This window comes from Anopheles maculipalpis, chromosome 2RL (assembly GCF_943734695.1).
Source record: "Anopheles maculipalpis chromosome 2RL, idAnoMacuDA_375_x, whole genome shotgun sequence".
Taxonomy (NCBI): Eukaryota; Metazoa; Arthropoda; class Insecta; order Diptera; family Culicidae; genus Anopheles; species Anopheles maculipalpis.
In genome coordinates, this window is record NC_064871.1 from 97779176 (window position 1) to 97798569 (window position 19394).

Here is a 19394-nt window from a genome sequence, read left to right on the forward strand (position 1 = left end):
GCACAACATTTAGCAATCGAATGACATATCAATCATTTCGATACGGCAACTCAACCCTGAGATATAAACCCAAAGGCCAGGTGTCAAATATAGCCCGCACACCCTGTAGATTTCAAAGTGACAGATGGTTGTGATGATGCGAAAATATCCAACTTTTCTGATACTTGCAGACGGCAAACGGAGTACAGATGTCTTTAACGTCAAATTTGCGCAGAAAATGTGATTTTTTGTTGTTCTAGTATTTAAAATTGCAAATTCTGGGTCTCTCGTTTGTCAAATCTCATTGCCAAACAAGGTGTTTAAAAATTTGATGCACTCTCGATGAGGCACTCTGTTGAACTGTGACAAACAAACCAGGTTTTTACTGATTTTTGTTTCAAAATCGTACCGTTCTAACGAGCGTTCGTTCTGTTGTGTTTATATTGGTTGCGAATTCACTTTAAAGTTACGAAAGAACGCCACGTTTCGTTCCTTTTGAAATTCGGACCAAATCCGTTTTGATCCTTTTCCATCCTCCCAAATGCTCAACACTAGTACACTATACATTTCCCCTTATAACTATCGTAACTGATGATCAAATCACTGGCTCAAAATCACTGACGGCTCAAACCATGATTGCAACCAGGACTGCATCTTCTTCAAGCAGATTGCGAAATTGAACGTAAACACAATCCATTCGGAAGCGTATTACACTCAAGCTCTCACTTTCTTTCCTTGGCTTAACGACCTTCTATGTCTCAACGGCCATCGAATGGCTTACTAGACTTATCGACCACGTAGTTGAAGAGTTAGTCCTCACTACAAGGGAACGGTCTAGTTGGGATTTCAAGTCCGGTCCTACCGTGTTAAAACCGTGGTCGCAGTCGTCTCACCATCGGACTGCCGCATTTTACACTATGATCCATTATAGTCGACGATTTGGTTTCGTTGGTTGCACGAGCGAAGGATCTATTAGGTCGGATTTGACGTATCTAAACGCCACCCAACACTTCAAGCAACGAGTTTTTCCTTTTGCACTTCTTATTTGGATCTACAGTATCTGGAGATCGGCCATCTTGGCTGTCTTGAATTATTTAACGATTATTGAACGTTTAGCCCCGTGTACAGCACGAGTTCACCACATTCTATTTCACTCGTTGCCCTCTAGACCATATACAAGATTCTTCTAGGTGAGTGTTCAGCACTGTTCTCAAGGTACGAACCTTGCGAAAATCGGACTCTCCGATCAAAATACATAGTTTAATAAGATCTTAAGATCAATAGCACTATTGCACTTCACTTTCTTGACAGACGTTCATAATATGTTGTATATGATTAGAACTTCAAAAATTGACTTCTCTGCTCAACATCACCCATATTCGGTAGATGATGTGACGTTGAACGTGATAAACCAAGTCATCATCCACTCAGTAACAATTTTTACAGCGCTCATTCATTAGTATCCTCTTACTCCCTTTCTTCGTATCGTTCTTCCGCTATAGACAATATACGAACACAGGCAGAGCCGTTTTCACAACCGTCAGTTTACACACACCTATATTGACGCACGCACACTAATAATGACATTGTCCCAGAAAATTTATACCATCCGCCATTTTAAAATGGTCAGACGCACGCTTCCAATTGTCTCACCAATACATATGCAGTAGGCAATGACAGCCGAAGCGCATATTACCGTGAGAAACAATCCTTCGATTCTACTGAGTCGGAAGATCGTGTTGGGCATGCATGAGTACGATTACATTGAAAGGAAAGCTTTGGGATGCTTACAATTATGTTCAACATTATAATCGTATCCTAGTATTGTACCTCTCTACGTGGGCTCGATACCAAAAGGCACGACGACGCGATAACGCCGTAGATGCGCTGGCCTCAATACCATGCGTTGATTACCAAAAAAACAATACGAAATTGAAAAAAAACTTCCAACTTACCGGTTGTGTGTTTCTGCGAATAGCAGCAGAGACAAACTACAGGCGTATGAAGTACAAAGACTGAATATAATCTCACACGTTCAGAAGAGTATGTAGTTTTGGTAGCACATAAAAGCGCATACTTTTACCAAGGCCAGCTGTGATAGACACTCTCCCTAACTATCCAAATCAATAGCGCACTACGAAGTGTGGATTAATACTTACACAGGACACACGAAACAATCTTTTTACTCAAAAACTTGCTTTTCCAAGCCAGACAAATAGGAAATGGATTATTATGTTCTTCTTTCTGATTGAACTCTTCTCGGTTGAGCTTGGCTGTTATGTGACAGATCATTGATGAAGAGGTTGGTACACGCGAACGAAGAGGTTGGTTCAGCTCAGTGACAGTTGGGCATTTTTTCCACATTTCAATGTTTGTTCGCTAAAAATACAAATGATTTTCAATAAAAAGCTTGAAAAACTTAATACATACATTCCTGGATTTTTTTAAATAATATTTTAATTAACATTAGACTAATTAATGATAAAAAACATATTACAGAAGTTGATAACTTCCAGGGATTTTTGCCAATCACTTTTGGCCTATTTCTGTCAGATTGGGCGTTTGACACATAAATGCCTTCTGTCCCCTACATGTATACATAAATGCATATGCTCTGATGAGATCTTCATAAACCAAAATTGGAGTATAGCATATAGGACGCGGGCTACGGGAAATTACGAACAGTTGAACGATTTCAGCCTTTTCTACGTTCCCCGTGTAGGTAGCTTGTGTATGCCTTAGGTTCTCCCAAAGCGATTTCAAAATTTCGCTATCACTCATGAGAACCTGAAATTTTTATTTAGAAATCTCTCGTGTCCCGCGGCCTAATCATTTCCCATAACCTGTTTGCTTAAAAGCTTTCGAATAATGATATAAATATGGTTCCTTTGGATGTTCACTAGATTTTTGCCAATCAAAGTAAATCTGAATTGTGCATTTCGAATTCAGATGTTCTGGCCGGCATTTATGTATCAAACTCGTTTAGACAGAAAATGCTGATACCGATGGCAGATATTTCTCTGATCTAATAACCGCTTATTTCTTTTCTTTGCTCACTTTCCGTTGAGAATGTCGTAGTTTCATGGCAAGGTCACCAATCCGTTATCATTTAGCTTAATCTGACTGTATCTCACACATCAGACAGAGGTTATTTTAACTGTGTAATCCTGTTGTAGATGGGAAAAGCAGAAGTTCGATATTCCCGTTGAGTGCATCATCGTGTATTTCTGTTGAACTAGACCCAATTCTCCATACAGTTCGGTTAGTTCCTGAATCATTTTGCTCCTCCTTGTACGTCCCCATCGTTTATCAGCACGGGATTGAGTCTTTTGGACTACAGGAATTTTATTCAGCCATTTATTACGTACTTCTTCTTCTTCTTGGCTTAACGGGCTCCTAGATCACGCTGATCGTCGAACGGCTTACTAGACTTGTTGATGCCACGAAGTTGGATTGTCGGTCCTGCACTATTCTCCCGAATAATGCTCCTCCAAATGTCGCTAGATGCGTTGTTATCCTTGTTGCGAATGCTAATCAAAATTTTTGTTGTTCATGTGTTTTAATCGAAGTACACGTTGTTACTTCTCCTGTTTGATGAGTTCTACGTTTTCCGATCGGAATTAATCACGGTCAGACCCTCCGGCAGGCAGCTCCTCGGTCTTTGTTACATTGGTTGTTATTTTTGAACGATTTTGACAGAAGATTTGAGCTCCACAGTTGGTTGTCGTTTTAATTTCTATTCCCAAACCTTGGAATTGAATTCAGAATCATGAAGCGGAAGATCGTCGTAGATTTGCTCCGGGACTATTAGTCATGGGTTACACCATATCCTTGAACAAACATTCACATCACACCTTCTGTCCTTGATGTTTTTATGTAAAAAATATAGTCCATGCTAGATAAGACCAGCCGAAACGTTCATTTGATCAACAAAACCAAAAGATCACCCAGGTCGAATTATTTGAATTTTCATAATTCATCTTACCGGAAAATCTTACTGGATTTGCATCAAATCATCCCGTATGGAAACAGTAAAAGTCAGATGAATAATTGCCACCGTTACCTACGGTTGATTTTTGGGTTTCAACAAATGTATCGCAATATACTTTAAATGGTATTGGATAATTTAAATATAAAATAAAACTAAAGCTATTTACAAGTTGGAGATGAACAGCTCCCATCAGAAGATATTCACACTCTCTGCTTCAATTGGCGTAATGTAGGAGCAAGAAACACATCAGCTAAATTCGTCGACGTTTCGTATTGGGACCATTTGGCGGTGTATTGGCTGGGCTCGAAGCATTCGAAAGACTCGCCTCGGTGGACATTGATCCACGGGTCCGTTTTTGCGATCGTTTCGGTCCACTATCGTGCCCTCCGGAGTTATCATAATTCTTAAGTTTAATTTTACTCGACCCAACTTCACCACCACGGTCCTTCGTGTCTTTATCTTCCTTATCTCCATCTTTGCCTTCTTGCCGAGCTGATGGTACAGGCGTTCTGGAAGCTAAAGAAAAGCGTTACTCGGCATCAGCCACTAACCCAAGAGTAGATTAACTTACGGCACGTTTTCGCAATTGCCGCCTCCGCCTTTGTTTCTACCTTCTTGGAATCGTGTTCGCCTGGTACGGTAGAGGCGGTACCGCGCTCGGAATCTTCCAGTCGTCGTTTCGCGAAAGCAGCACTGAATTCCGCTTCCGGTAGACAGAAATCACACTCTTCGTTCAGAAACGGTAAAGGTTCCAGCTCGTCCAAAGCTTTCAGATTATAAAGCGTACCAAGGTGAGACCAGACGGCATCACTACCGATATCACGCTGCAGCGATTTCGACAGCCGTTCCACGATACAAGCCATGTAGAAATGTTTGTTTACTCCGACCGGTTTGACACCTTCCATGGCAAGAAACAGATGCGATTCCTCTTCCGGTGTCCACTCGGAATGTTCCATTTCTTGTTTGTCGCGTAACACCGTTGTCATTGCAGAAATTATATTTACAATTACAGCGTTCCAAAAACTACTTTTTCACTTGACGGTGGATGATGCTCGTTTGGTGGCATCAGAAAGAGACAGATCAAAAGCAGCGAAGCAAATGCATACCACTTTGACATACATGAATCGAACCAAGAAAAAGAGCGGTGGCCGCTGTCGTATCACCACCGGGCAAATCTAAAAATAAATGAATTATCAGCACCTGTATTAAGTAACAGTTTTTTTTGTTGCTATTTCAACTATTTTTATCACTGTTTCTACCCCGGTTCTAGCAATTTATTTAATTTTTAGCGTTTATTTGGCACAACTAAAAAGCCTTTTCGGCCTGTTGTGTTCTACAAACCTTGGTCTATGTGGATGTCAAGTGTCATGCGATTACCGGGTGCATTTCACTGCGTTGATTTCAAGCAATGGCATCGAAAGAGCGTGCGTCCGATATTGTAAGTAGAAATGTTTGCATTACACACCGGAAAGAGCCGATTCAAATGCTCCTTTGCAATTGCAGAAGATACCGAATACGTTGGGGCAGCAGTCGGGCCTGGACATAGCATGGATTACGGATCAGCAGTTTGCGTGCTATGCTTTCGGTGGCCAAGGAAATCGCGAACGGTATACGAAACAAAAAAAGAGCGTCCTGTTTCGCCTGGAAAATTGAAACCATTTTCGTTGAAACCATTTCATTCTTCCTAGCGCTCCGGTTAAAAATCTTTCATCGGTGGATGTGAATCTGGTTGGTGCCGATTTCATATTCGAAGAGCCAACGATAAGATCGATGGTAACGGAGGGCAGTCGAGTGTTTTACCGGCTGCAGCGATTACGGTACGACGTTGCCGAACAACATCTCGCCAAACCTATCGATTATGTGAAAGTATCGCAAAAATATCGTTCCATCGTGCGCCGAGGCTTGCAGACGATGAATCAACAGGTTAGCGAGCTGGCGGACGATGATCCTTCCCTGGAAGCGTACCGGAACTTGATCAGCTTGTTCTATTCGATCGAATGCACCTGGCATTTGCTAGAGTTTCTGATCATCGACAGCAACTCATCCGGTGCGATCGTTTCGTCGCTGCTGGAGTGGATTCGGTTCCATTTCCCCGAACCAGAGCGTGCAGCAACCGAGATGCTGCAGAATGGCCGGGAACTGGACAAGCAGGAAGATTATTGGCCAGTGGTAAAAGGGCTAATACTTCAAGGACAAACCACGATCGCTCGGGCGTTGTTGCGCGTCCACACAAGCTCCGAAACGCACTGCTTCCAGATGGCCGAACAGTTGCTCCAATCCATACCGATCTACAGCGTGTACAGTGGACTGTCGGTGCATCGGTACAAAACGCAATGGCAGTGCTGGTGTGACAATGTGCGTACGCTCGTTGCGGCCGGAAATTTCGCCGCCGAACCGAAACTGGAGGAACTGTTTCGGCTGGTGAGCGGCGAACGGAAGGCGTGGTCCGAACAGCTTCGATCTTCGACGTGCTGGTACGAACATTTCCCCGGCTATCTGCTGTACACTGATTCCAGCTGCAAGTACTATCAGCTGGGCCAGTACGCCAACGATTGGATTGCCCAGTTTCTGACGAACTGCCGAGCTGCTCCGAACAACGCGTCCAGCGAGCGACAGTTTAAGTTTCTGGACAAGCTCGTCCTCTCGGTGATGGAGAACAATCTGGTGAACGTGCTGCAACAGGTACAACTGTTCCCGGACAATCGTTGGTTTGCGGTACACATTGTCGATCTGCTGTATCACGCCGGTCTGCTCGAGATGAATGCTGCCGATGAAGAAGAGATCACATCACCGTCGAAGCAGCAATCCTCACGCGGTGTTGAAGTATCTGACGGGAAGCTGGTCCGGGAATCGTTACTGTTCGACTACGGTAGCCTTCTGATGTCGCGCAGCTCGTTTTGGCAAATCGGTATGGATTATTTGGAGTTTTCCTCTACCGAAGGTTTGGGCGCTCGAGAGGTCCTTTTGGCACGCGTTCCTTTCCATACCGAGCGCCAAGCCGATCGAATCATTGCCGTCGCACGCCAGGCCGGATATCCCGAGGTCGTGACGGAAATTTGCAAAGTCATGACGAAGCGAAGTCTCGCGCACAAGAACTACAGCAGTGCCCTCGACTGGGCGACACGTTCGCGGGATAGTTCGTACGTGCGTGATGTGGCGAACATCTTTCTCGAACACTACTGCAACCATGGTGAGCTGCTGTGCGAGCAGCAGGTTTCCCATCTTGGTTCGAAAGTATTCATCTCATCCCGACTGGTGTTCCTGGGGGCATACTATGATTTCCGTCGATTCTACCGGGAGCGATCATACGACAAAGCGGCGGATCTGCTGGTGCGTCTGATGGATTCGAAGATCATGCCATCGTAGTAAGTTGACCCCAAATGCCTGTGTCCCGTGTCCTAGGTTCGCGCTTACTAAATCTTTATCCTACTCTGACTGTTTTTGCAGCTTCTGGCCGTGCCTAATGGCAGACGCGGTACCCCTGTTGGAGTTTAGCGAACCGATCATTCCCTCCAAGGAAACGTACACCATTCTGGAACATCTAGAGATGGATCTTGTGCCAATGCTCGAACAGCGTCGTAAGAAGCAGTCGAACAGCAGCGAACCAGCGACGGATATCAGCATGGATCATGAAACGGATAAAGATCACGATCAAACAGCATTACTGCCGAAGTTTTATTCCAATCTGCTAAACAACTGCACGGAAGATTTGGTTAAAATATTGCGCCTGGCGTGTGCACGAAATCTTTCCCGTGCACTCATTATCGAAAATACTGATCCGGCAAATAATAAATAGATTCATTGTTTCTTTCCATTTATGCTTCAACAGGACATGTTGGCGCATTGTACGCATAACTAGTGACTGTGTGTGTGTTTTTTTTATGAATAATTAAAATCTATTTTTTTGCTTTCCAAATTTCTCGTTTTTTTTGTAGTTTTTTGAAATAATTTAAATTACAGGTCATATGACAGTTTTGTTTGTTATGAGCGTCCCTGCTTTCGTTCTTCTAACATTTTGTTAGCTAACTGCCCTATATCGTACATAATCTCATTTTGTGTTCATCTGCTGATTTCTCATTTGCTGGTGCTACATTCTACTAGCATATGATTTCTTCACCTATTTGTTAACCTTTGCATCAATGACCAAAAATACGCCCTTACTTCTATAACCCGGGTAGAGGTATAAATTTTAAATTAAATTAAAAGTTTTTTTTAAATATAAAAGTATGTTTTTTTGCTGCATGATAGAAAAAATGTTTTTCTAGACATTCCAAAAGTTTCAAGATGATCAGAGCGATCAATTCATATTATTTTTCAATGTTATTGAAAAATAAAAATGCAAAACATACCCGGGTAGAGCTGGTCATTGAAATAAAGGTTAATGTGTTGCGTGTACAAAACACCAGGTTTTGTTTTTACTACAATGTTGTTGGTGCTGCTTGTTGCGTACTTTTATTTGCTGTGGCTGAAGTTTAAGTATTGTCTTCGGCTCGACAAGATGCAGGTCCTTAATTTTGTAGGCAAGAATTGAAACAAAATGTGCACCTGAGTCATCGGATACATGAATCGAACCATTTTCAGTACGATTATCAATCCCTTTACATTAATAATCATGGATGCTTTTTTACCTTTTCGTTCGTGAGTTTGCACAACTGTACACAAGGAATTGCAAGAAATCGTTACAAATATCTGGGATTAAAAATCGGTTCAGTGGTATGATATACAGTGACGGACAATAGATTAAGGCTGGTGTCATTGCTCGGTGGCATCCCACTAGTTGTAAGCGAAATGTATGGGATTTGACAGAAGAGATTGAACGTGCTGCGATCATAAACTTGGAACTGCTCTGGTAGCAAAATGCTTGTATAAAGAACACCTTCCTTCTTCGTTTGTTTACATTTAAACGACTAACCTGCCGAGCAATGACACGCCTACCAATCTGGTCGTACGATAAAATCGTATGACACCGAGCAATGACACCAGCCTAAGACCACCTTTGTATCCGATTTTCTGAACTACTGCTTTTGAAAACACTACTAAGTATAACTTTACTAAACTATAGTCGAATGTTTATCAGCATCTGAACTATCTATTGCATCTTTGTTTTTGTCCCAATGTTCATCCAAATCAAAATTAATGTAAATACGTGAAAAATGTTTGAACATTTTCCAATCCAAAATTATCAAGCTTTTTTTTGAGCATGCAACTAACCAATCCTAGAGTTGAAAAATGTTAAGAAGAGTTGACCAAAACTGTAAAGTTTTAAATTGATGAATGGTTCTGCATTTATTTTTCATCAGAACCGGAAAAGGGAACTAATAATCGATTTCATGATTCATCCAATGGTCAGCAACATGTTTCTAAAGTGTTCAACTAGACTTTACAAAATAGGTCGATTCGTTGAAAATTTGCATCACAATCTGCATGTACAATAGCAGGTGGTCTTATTTTATTGGCGGTCACTGTAAACATTGCATGCCATGGCCGTTGGGTGCTGTTGCAAGAACATTGCATTAACTAATAGAACTAAAATTAAATAGAAAACTTCTCTGTAACTAAGCATCCTTAACGCGAGTCTTTAATCTCTATATGATTTCATTCTCTCCATTTATGCTTGGCGTGCATACATATTTCGAGCTACATGACAATTCCCGTCGAGAGTTTCTTTACTATCCGGAACTACAATCAATTAATTAGACTGCTTTTCTTGATAGAAAAATGAATTTAACGAGATCTACCCATTTTACATTGTAGCCACAGGCCGATGCAAGATAGGCACGATAAAACAAAATCGCCCTAAATGCCAAATGGAGACAAGGTCAAACGGACGGAACAGCACTCAGCATCTCTTAATTAACTGAGAACGGTACGGCTCGAGTCTAAATCGTACTCAAATCAATGGCTTCACAAATTGTCCTACCGATCAGTGTAGGTTGTTCGACGTTTCAAAGTGAAGTCCTTCTTCGCAAGAACAAGATCGCTCACACGAAAGATTATTATCAAATCCTTACATGTGAAAAAACAATCTGCCTTTCTCAACCTTTGGCTGTACCCTTTTGCCGTGACTGCATCGGTTTGTCCAGGTAAAACAAAATAAAAACCTGGGATGTGGTAGCAATCGATCGTCAAAGATCGCAAATTCAGCACACATCGTAAAAATGATAGCTCTAAACAAACACACGTGCAGCATGAACGTGTATATGTGTCTGTGTGAGAGAGAGTCAAGTAATTACAGCTTATATTACTTAGTTAATTTCTTTATTCAGCAGCATTTTTGTCTTGTTTTCTCGTTTTGTTTGCCCTACAATGTTGTAGTATTTTTTTCCATTCTCTCTCTCTCTCTTTCTCACACTGCCTTTTTCTCTCTTTCTATTTTCCGGGTTTTACTTTGTCGGTTTGTTTACGTTTTAAATGTACTTTACTTGCTACTTGTGTGCTCCTTACACAGTCCTACCTTTATATCTTCCCTGGTGCGAATTGATCGCCAATTGCTCGTGCCTAACATATTCCAGCAGGAATAACTCACTCGCGGCTTTGTAATGAGTGGCGCGATTCCGATTCCGAGACGGTTTATGGATGTTAAGATGTCTATTCTGCCTGTACTTCCTTAAAACAGCTGATACAGGGTTTTTTTTATTTGATAATGTACAAGTATCAATGATTATGGTAAACACGTCACAGATGAAATGCTAGTTCTAAATTACTAAATGACATGGTTTCAAATGAAATTGTAAACAATTTCCTTTTATTGTAAGCTACCAGATGATATTGTAATCACATCAAATGATATTGTACACTGCCTTGCAACACATCGGAAAGTGCGTAGCCTAAAAGTATAAACGCTCTGATCTGACAATATTATCTGGTTTCCTTGCAATAAATGGAAAATTGTTTACCGTTGTCATCTGAAGCCATTATTAATGTCATCTAGCTAAATCTATGATTTCGTCTGAAGTGTTATTCATAATCATTGATGCTTTCACATTACCAACAGATAAACCCTATATGTATATATTGTATACGAGCATCTAGGCTCAGATACCACACATTCCTACCGCTTTGCCCAAAGTGCAACGATTTTATACAATACCTCTTCTGGTCTTCCTCAAGGAGCAACGGGCAGCAATTTCTCGTGTGTAACACGAAAAAACACATACGCAAACATACACACTTTCAAGCCTAGTTCGAACCATTAGCCGACGATATCGTTTGTTGCTGTGGTTGCTGCTGTTGCTGCGGCGCAGGCGGCTCATCGCTTAACGGATCAACTTCGTCATCCGGAGCAATGGAACCTCTTCGAAGCTTTTTTGCCGCACTTGTCAATAACACGTTCGGCGCAGATACGGATGACGAAGAGGAGGAGGAGGAGGAGGTGGAACTGGACAAAACGGACGCAGTTGCTGGTGCAATGGTCATCGCTTTACCCTTACCCGATCGTGTCATACGTTTGTTGCTGTTCGGTTCAACATCCGGATGTTGCTGCTCGATGCTCAGATGAGAACCGTCGGCAACGTTCATCGTTAGTTTGCCATTTGCCAAACTACCAGCACTACTAGCACTACTTTCGGTCGCACCCCCCACAACACCAACGTCCATCACTAACACACCACTATTGACAACATCACTACTACCTTCGGCCTGCAGCAACCCTGCCGAATCAACCTCGGTTTCATCGTAATTGCGCTTCCTAGCGGCCACTGTTGTTCGTCCACCATTTCGACCAACACTGTGGCTCGGTCTTTGTTGCGCCGGATGCTGTTTCAGAGCAGCACCGATGTTGGTGCTGTTAGTACTATTCACACTGTTGTCGACATCGGCAACGCAACCACCACTATTGCTATCCTTGTTTCCGCTACTAGATCGACCGGTGCCATCACTACTACTGCTAGCAACACTAGGCAACAGCGGATCTTTCAGTTCATTAACTAACGGTTCACCACCGCTGCTGCTGGTGACTCCTGCGATTCCTGCAGACGAACCACTACCACCACCACCACCACCATTCACTGCTGCAGCAACACTGCTGGTAGTGTTGGTGCTGTCGGCGATTGTCGGTGTAGTTCGTAACTCTTTGCTATTCGTAACTACGCCACCACAGTGCGTCCGATTGCTGTACACCATCATCTCGTGATCATCACCACTACTTGAACTTTTATTCACCAGTCTGCTTCCGGCGTCGGTGTTGCCGCTACCACCACTTCCACCACCACCACCACCACCGTTCACTAGATAGATCGGGGTAACACCACCGCCCATATCACCAACTCCGATGCCGCCACCACCGATAGTATCCGGACCGCCACCGTCCGGATGATGGTAGGCATCGTGACCGTGGCTATTGTTACTGTTGCTGTCCTGCCCTTCCATCATCAGCATCATCGAGGAACTGCGCTCGTCCGTGGGCGTGCTGCCACTGGTTGGATTATTTGCGCTGCCGGAGAACGGACCGAGATTAGCGGCAACGTAGGCGCGTAGCTGTACGAGCTCCTTTTCCATTTCGTCCCGCGAATCCTTCGTCTGTTTCAGTTCCTGTTGCAGAAACACGATCGTACCCTGCATGCCCTCGACATCTTCATCCAGTTCTTGGAGAAAATCGTCCAACTCTGTAATGCAAAAACACCGTGTGAAATTCCGTGTGGGGTTCTATGTACTACACACTAAGCGAAATAACACTAATACCACCATTGAGGAGATGGTGAGGTTACGACGTTCTGTACAGATGATTGAATTTATGTCTCGTCAGAATCGCCAGAAGAAAAAATCCGAATCGGAAAAACATGGTGGTGCTATTCTTATTTCGCTCAGTATATTGCAGAGAAATCAACATAGCCCAGACGGGCTGGCCTTTACGTACCTAGCTGTGATTTTTTTACCTCCTCGTTGTAGCTCTTCTGCAACGCTAGTTCGCTCTCCAGCTTTGCCAATCGACCGTTTGAAGTCATTTTACCCAGCTCTTCGTTCTCCTGATAGAGCAATCGACATTTGGCCATCAGCCGCTTGCCAGTGTTCGAGTCGGGTGTAAATTTCCACGCCGATAGTTCGTTTTGTGTTTCCTCTAGCTTCGCCTTAGTTGCCTGCAGCTCCGCCTTTAGCTTCTGAAATAGTATATTAACAGCAGGATCCAACAGCGCCGAACGTAATGCCGCCGGACCTGGTGCTTGGGCCGATTTTAGTTCCGCTATTTGTTTCTGTGGAAGGAAAACAAGCCGAGGCACATATTTTGTTAGCATTCAGGTTGATTTAAGCATAAACATTACCGCATAGTCTTGCATTTCCTGCTCCTGAACCGCAACCCGGCGTGCAAGGATGCGTTCCCGACGCTGAGACTCGCTGTACTGTTGTTTGATCTTTGCTTCGGAATCCTTCATGGACTGTAGTTCATCTGTAAGGTATGGAAAGGTTTAGTGTGCTAGAAGGACGCGGTTTATGAAGATTGTTTGATTTAAGGAGCAGTCGTGTAGGATGATGTTTTCTATGACAAAAAATCACCTCGTAAGTGTGTAACTGGGCCATTCTTTTCCTTGATGAAAAGACCCTATTGTATACAGGCTCCTTCCATGTTTGTATTACGTAATTTATGACCACGTAAAAAAGGAACGGACGGTTGGACGGGACAGGTTCATTGAACCGTTCACCATTAAAGCTTTATGCTTGTGTCAGTTTTATTTTTCACAACACCTTTATCACTCTTCGAACAGGCGCGCTCGCCATTGGTTTACATTTGGTTTCAAATTCTACCCCAACAAAGTGCATTAAACGATACTATTTTTATCATTATTTTGTTATTTGTTTTGTGTTCCAATTGATTTGCTTTTGCCCTCAACACGTTCGTCCCTTCGCGAGGTTTTGTGTGTGTGTGTGTTTGTATGCTTCCAACGTGGACCAGCCCAGCAAACAATCTACAACATTGGAGGTGTATAGTGGCATCACCGGTAGAATAAGCACATACACACACAAATACAAACAACCAACCAACCATGTCCAACGGCATTCACTTGCGACATCAAAATATTAGTGCGCCAGCGCAAATTTACCTTCTTTTCTCACATGTTGAGAGTTTTTACTTCCCTCCCGAGCGACGCCGCATACCACCACAGCCACCAACAGAGATCCGCGCCCTATGCGAAAACCGCGCGGCACAATGAAATGGTTTAACTTGGATTTATTTACTGTTTTTGTTTAAAGAACGATGGATTTTCCATATTGAAGATCCTCCTTCCAATGCGTTTAATAGTTTAATCGAAGGAAACTTATTCTGGGAGCGACGTTTCCTTGGTTCTTGAGACTTTGAGTGACCTCAGGATTAGTGGTATGCTATTAAGTTATTTTACGCCTTCTACTTCTTAATTTAAGGACATATATACGTCCATAGAAGGGTTCATGCGGATAATGGAATGGCCTACTATACTTTATGATACCACTTAGTTGGATGGACCGTCCTCACAATAGAGAAACAGTGAGTTTGATCCGGACCTATTGAAAGAAAACATGACAGAGCAGCATTTAGACACAGCTGAGGCAGGCACCATCACCATCCTCACCATTACATGCCCAGGTAAAGAAATAGATTCCTTCAAAAGATTATGCTAGAAATCAATCATGATTTATAGTTCCAACACTCACATACACCTCCAGGACTTGGAGAGTCCTCGTGCAATTCAGACGGAAACCTTTTAGTCGCATTTTTGAGCAAGATACTTGTTATATTTTATGGCAGCATACAGCGTAAGCTTTCTTGTGCCAGAAAGACAGAAATACATCCATGTTGCTGCGAATTTAAATACAAATAAATTCTACATCTGGTTCTTCCATGTGAAAATCAGCAATAATACTGTCTCGACCAACTCGACTGCCCCGTTAGCACAATATTCTACTCTTTTTTATCAAACAGAAGTTTAATATAGTATTTCTCACCTTCCAGCACCCGGCAGTGGTATTCCAGTGAGTTTTTGTCTGTGATATCGCCGCGCCCACGAACCGAGATCGTGGTACCTGCTGACACAGGTACGCTTGAATTACTTGCTCCACCACCACCCCCATTTGTAACCGCTGGGACGACACTAGACAGCGACGAATCACCACACAACGGGTTCGTTAGACCGATTTCGCCTGCTGTCGCCGATGCTGGGGATGCTCCCGCAATCGGTGTTGAAGTGCCACCGGACGAGCCGGGGTCTATTGAGGCCAGAATGTCGGCGGACGAGCCACCAACGCCAGAAGAAATTTCTTCATCAGGTCGAGACGGGCTGGACGTTGTGGCCACCGGCTGCTGCAAACCCGTCGCCGCTGCTGCTGCCTTATCAGAGTCGCAGCTGTTGGCCGCATCTGTAGTAGCATCGGTAGGTACATCGCTCGGTACGCTCCCGTTGTTACTGTCCGGCGCAGTACTGTTGCTGCTGGCAGCACCGACGCCTTCTTTGCTGTGACTGTTATTGCTTCCGTTATTGGCGGGAAGAATGGCAGACGCACCAACAACACCACTACCGCTTCCGGTAACTGAGTCTGGTGCTGACCCTGTTATTGCTGCACTCAGCGTGGTAACTGTGGGCGACCCGGCATTTGTTGGTGTTGGGGGTGAGGATAATGCGGCGGTTACTGCTGCTCCTGCTGCTACGACTACTGCTGCCGGTATAGATGAGGACGTGGAGGAGGTGGAAGCTGCTGACGGTGACACAACATTCTGCTGGTGATGGTTATCGGAAGCAAGTTGTGCGGTTGCAGTGGTGTCTTCAGGGGCACTCATTGCTCAAACACTTGTAGTTTATGGTTTCCGTTGTTTGATGTTAGTAATATTTGTCTGGTTACAGAAAAAAATTATAACACACTAACCAATTACACTATACGTTAAAAAGCACTAGAGCTAGGCTAATGCAGACCAAAAGTAACACTATTATTTACTTCAAACGCCCGATAAATGACGATAAACCGTAACGCTTCTTTGCTCAGCGGATTTTCCTTCCGAAAGATGATTCCTCCGAATTATTTCGCTTAGTAAAAATTCCGTTCAATATTACATTGCAGAGACGCGGCACCTGTATTGTGTGGTGTACCACTTATTTACGTTCTAGATAAACCACCATCAACCGAAAAAACTGCTTCGTTCCTTCTTCCTTATATCGACCGGCACGATTTACAAGATTCCGCAACAACAACTGTTGGGCACTACACCGATTTTTCACTGCCTATATATTAATTAAACTTTTCGTTTGTTCACAAACTTGCTTTATGCTTTACGATCTGTAAGTAAAAAGTGTAGAAAATAAATATAAGGATTGCTGTTGTACTTGAATGCATTAAAAAGCGACTTTTTTCAGATGCATGGTAAAATTAAACGTTAAAAGATACTTCTAACCAATTGAATTATATTGTTTTTTTTTATAATTCTATAAATAAAGAAAAAAATCCAATCTTTGCTTCGACACCTTGCGACCTTATGACCAAAAAACAATTTGTTGACCTTTTTCTGTTAAAAAATGATCCATGGCTCCATGACTTACTGATACTGGGGGACACTTAGGTTGGCTACTTGGGATCCCCGTGAATCGCCAAAAGCTCCTTTTTCCAGCACTCGCTTTGAGTAGATAACAACACCACTTGGACATCTTTGTAGTACTTTTTAATGCAACCTGACAACTATTGAGAGGCTTCATGTACAATAAATCGGGAAATAAAAAAACAGGATATGAGATCCTTTTCATTGATTGTGAACCGCAGCTTCTGTTGAATCTACCAGATGCTTAAAATAGTCGGATGGCCAGATCCAAGATCTATAGACTCCATAAACTTTCTATAAATCCGGTCAACAGGAAATGTGACATAACGGCCGCCTTTTTCTAGAGCCCGGATTCAGCAGACGCTACGAACAAACATTTGCCCAAAGAACTTTTGAAGAAGTTGAGAGATAAAACTATCGAATTTTGACAGTCTGTAGTCGATTAGTATACATTGACCGCTGGACGGTGGACCGACCACCAGGTGACACCAGAAGCGCATGAAAAATCGGAAAATTTTCGTCGATTTTTTAATGCATACGTTATTCACAACAACCTTCCGATAGTGCGCCAATGGAAATAGACTTTAACACTTTATAGGATGAATATTCTCACAGCAAGTCATATTTATCAATTGTGTTTAACAATTGTGTTATCACACGAGTGGAAAGCATTTTTTTGTCAAATGTCCCTTAATGAGCGATAAAATACAAAAAACAACCGACAGAATTGTCTCCCATGTAATAGCCCCTTTGGGGGGGAGGGGGGGGGGGGTTTAAATTTTTCTTTCCGGCATTCCCCATAGTGCTTCAGGTTGGCGACTAGCATTGTTGCTGGTAACATAACTCTTTTATGCTAAACACGCGTTCGTACAACAACACACTCCAGCTCATTTGACAAACAACAAAGATTCAAGAAACCCCAACATCAAGCCGTGTGTGTGTGTGTGGGCTGCTATCCGCGACTTTTTGCGTTGCTTCTCTCGCGCTGTTTTCTTTTACTTTTATTTCCCGCTACTCTTCTTATGCCGCCTTTCTCCCTGGCCGTACAGTGTGCTCCCACATTACGATGCACAGGTGTGTGTGCGTGAATATGCGGGGAGGAACCGCGATTTCGATTACCATTGGCTTGCTGCGATGGATTTTTTTTGGTTTGCTTTTATCTACGCGCTTTTTTTCTTCTCTTTTCCTACATAATGTTGCTCCTTGCTTGCTTGGATCACACACGTTCGTTCTTTCCCGCTCCTTACCCATCTCGCCGGAGGTTTCGTTGTCCTCAGCGCTTATTCATAAATTGCCCACTCTCTTTCGCTTCACCGCCAGCGCCGCTTATTTTCATTCCGCTTTTGCTTTGCTTTCCCGCCCGTTTCTCGTTCCCCCCTTTTTCGTGACTTCTTCTTTCGCACGGTGCCCTACTTCTTGCCACATTTCCACCTACCCCACTGTTGCACTTCCCCTTCAACTCCTTCCTACACCATGATCGGTCGCGCTGGTGACGACGCCTTTTAGCAGGCATGTTGGGAGAAGGTTTTTCTTCCATTCGCTTTTTACTACTTCTTTTTCTATGCTGCGATATTAATTTTCCATTTAGGTATACTCGATTCAGCATCTAAACCAAATCGAACATAGAACACACGTAACAACGCCTAAAATCGCCCGATTTGCCAATACGGTTTCCGGCCATTTCAGCCTCCACACCGAACGAAGTTATCACTTCCGGTCGATACTGATGCTGGTCACAATCAAATAGCTTGTGGTACGCTTTCCTTCCCACAAATTCCTTCGATTTAAAAGTTTTTTTAAATAAAAAAAAGAGGTAAAGAAAAGCATATTTAGCATGGGACACACTTGATCCTCTTGCGTGCGCATACACACATATACCGTGACACACACTAAATGCTTTTACACGCGTACACTTACACACACACACAAACAAATGAGCGCGGGCGCGCACGCACACCAACACACAGGCACACGTCGCATGCACGCACGGAAAGGGCAGGCGGTACGCATAGCACCCTTTTTAAACGAATACGTTTGCCAAGCTGATGCCGGGTAAAGTAGCATCTAGCAACATTTTGCTAGATGCCCAAGTTAGGACATTTGCAGCAATAGGGAGCCATTATTCGTGGTCGAATCATAGCGTCAAACCCCTTTTCGATGCAGCGATAGCGGCATTCAGCAGCCAACATCACATACCAATTTTTTGGAACACTTTTCACCGCCTACAGCATACGCACAACGGATGGAAAATATGCACACTCGGACGCATTTACCTTGCACTACACGTTGTTAATGTTTTCGCACCGTTTTTGATCGGTTTTCGGGGTGAAAAGTTCCACCAAAGATGCTCACCAGCCCGAAGCCATAATTCTCGCACACGGTCGCACACACACACGCGCGCACACACTCTCTTACGCAGCGCACGAAACGGGACATTTGGGATCGCGGGGATATTTTAGTTTTCACCCCTTTTTTGACAGTTGGGATATTTTGGAGCGCACAGTGGGAAAGATGGTCAAAATTGCATTTATTTCAAAATGAGCGCGTTTTCATTGGATTGGAATGGTACTCTAGCAGTACCAGTATAGAACGTTCAGTGATGATTTCTTTTAATAATATTTAGTACTCCAATGATAGGCAAAATATTCCTTTTATTCGGTTTTTTTTGTATAAATTCTGTTTTTTTTTCGTAGATTCTGTGGATAGTCAACACGGGTCAGATATATGGACGATTTCGTACAAACATTTGTCGGTGCATATTATTTCTATAGCTTGAACGTAACACCTGGAGAATATCATTCTGGTGTACACGCACAGGTGCACAAATCTATTGAACCAATTACAACCTACATCTTTTATCGCCATAGATAATTGTGAACAAGGTTCTGCATTAGAAAGGAACTAAATAAGAATTTTCATGCATTAAATTGG

General features: G+C 43.1%; 3 protein-coding genes across 4 annotated transcripts in view; 1 reads left to right on the forward strand and 2 right to left on the reverse strand.

Moving 5' to 3' along the window:
* LOC126568464 (MRG/MORF4L-binding protein) overlaps positions 1 to 4961 on the reverse strand; it is a 99628-nt gene extending 94667 nt beyond the window's left edge. For both annotated transcript variants that reach the window (XM_050224947.1, XM_050224946.1), the window contains exons 1-2: positions 4542 to 4961; positions 4214 to 4486 (exon numbers count right to left, since the gene is read on the reverse strand). In XM_050224947.1, coding sequence (XP_050080904.1) covers positions 4221 to 4486; positions 4542 to 4956 — 681 coding nt within the window. In that variant the 5' untranslated portion in view covers positions 4957 to 4961 and the 3' untranslated portion in view covers positions 4214 to 4220. The remainder of the gene's footprint in view (positions 1 to 4213; positions 4487 to 4541) is intronic.
* A 417-nt stretch (positions 4962 to 5378) lies between these two features.
* LOC126568686 (nuclear pore complex protein Nup75) lies at positions 5379 to 7766 on the forward strand. Its single transcript, XM_050225200.1, has 4 exons — positions 5379 to 5408; positions 5474 to 5577; positions 5659 to 7335; positions 7418 to 7766. Exons 1-4 carry the CDS (start codon positions 5379 to 5381, stop codon positions 7764 to 7766), a joined length of 2160 nt encoding a protein of 719 aa, XP_050081157.1.
* A 3344-nt stretch (positions 7767 to 11110) lies between these two features.
* Positions 11111 to 15770, reverse strand: LOC126567878 (mucin-19). Its single transcript, XM_050224220.1, has 4 exons — positions 14885 to 15770; positions 13228 to 13352; positions 12825 to 13158; positions 11111 to 12573 (listed from the first exon to the last, which is right to left on the reverse strand). Exons 1-4 carry the CDS (start codon positions 15711 to 15713, stop codon positions 11150 to 11152), a joined length of 2712 nt encoding a protein of 903 aa, XP_050080177.1. The 5' UTR covers positions 15714 to 15770; the 3' UTR covers positions 11111 to 11149.
* Positions 15771 to 19394: the final 3624 nt, after the last annotated feature.

Coding starts and splice junctions, on each gene's coding strand:
- LOC126568686 (XM_050225200.1), top strand. CDS start 5,379: ATGGCATCGAAAGAGCGTGCGTCCGATATT. Junction 5,578..5,658: donor GGCCAAGGAAATCGCGAACG/GTATACGAAACA, acceptor CATTCTTCCTAG/CGCTCCGGTTAAAAATCTTT. Junction 7,336..7,417: donor TCGAAGATCATGCCATCGTA/GTAAGTTGACCC, acceptor CTGTTTTTGCAG/CTTCTGGCCGTGCCTAATGG.
- LOC126567878 (XM_050224220.1), bottom strand. CDS start 15,713: ATGAGTGCCCCTGAAGACACCACTGCAACCGCACAACTTGCTTCCGAT. Junction 13,159..13,227: donor AGGAAATGCAAGACTATGCG/GTAATGTTTATG, acceptor TTCCTTCCACAG/AAACAAATAGCGGAACTAAA. Junction 12,574..12,824: donor GGTAAAAAAATCACAGCTAG/GTACGTAAAGGC, acceptor TTTGCATTACAG/AGTTGGACGATTTTCTCCAA.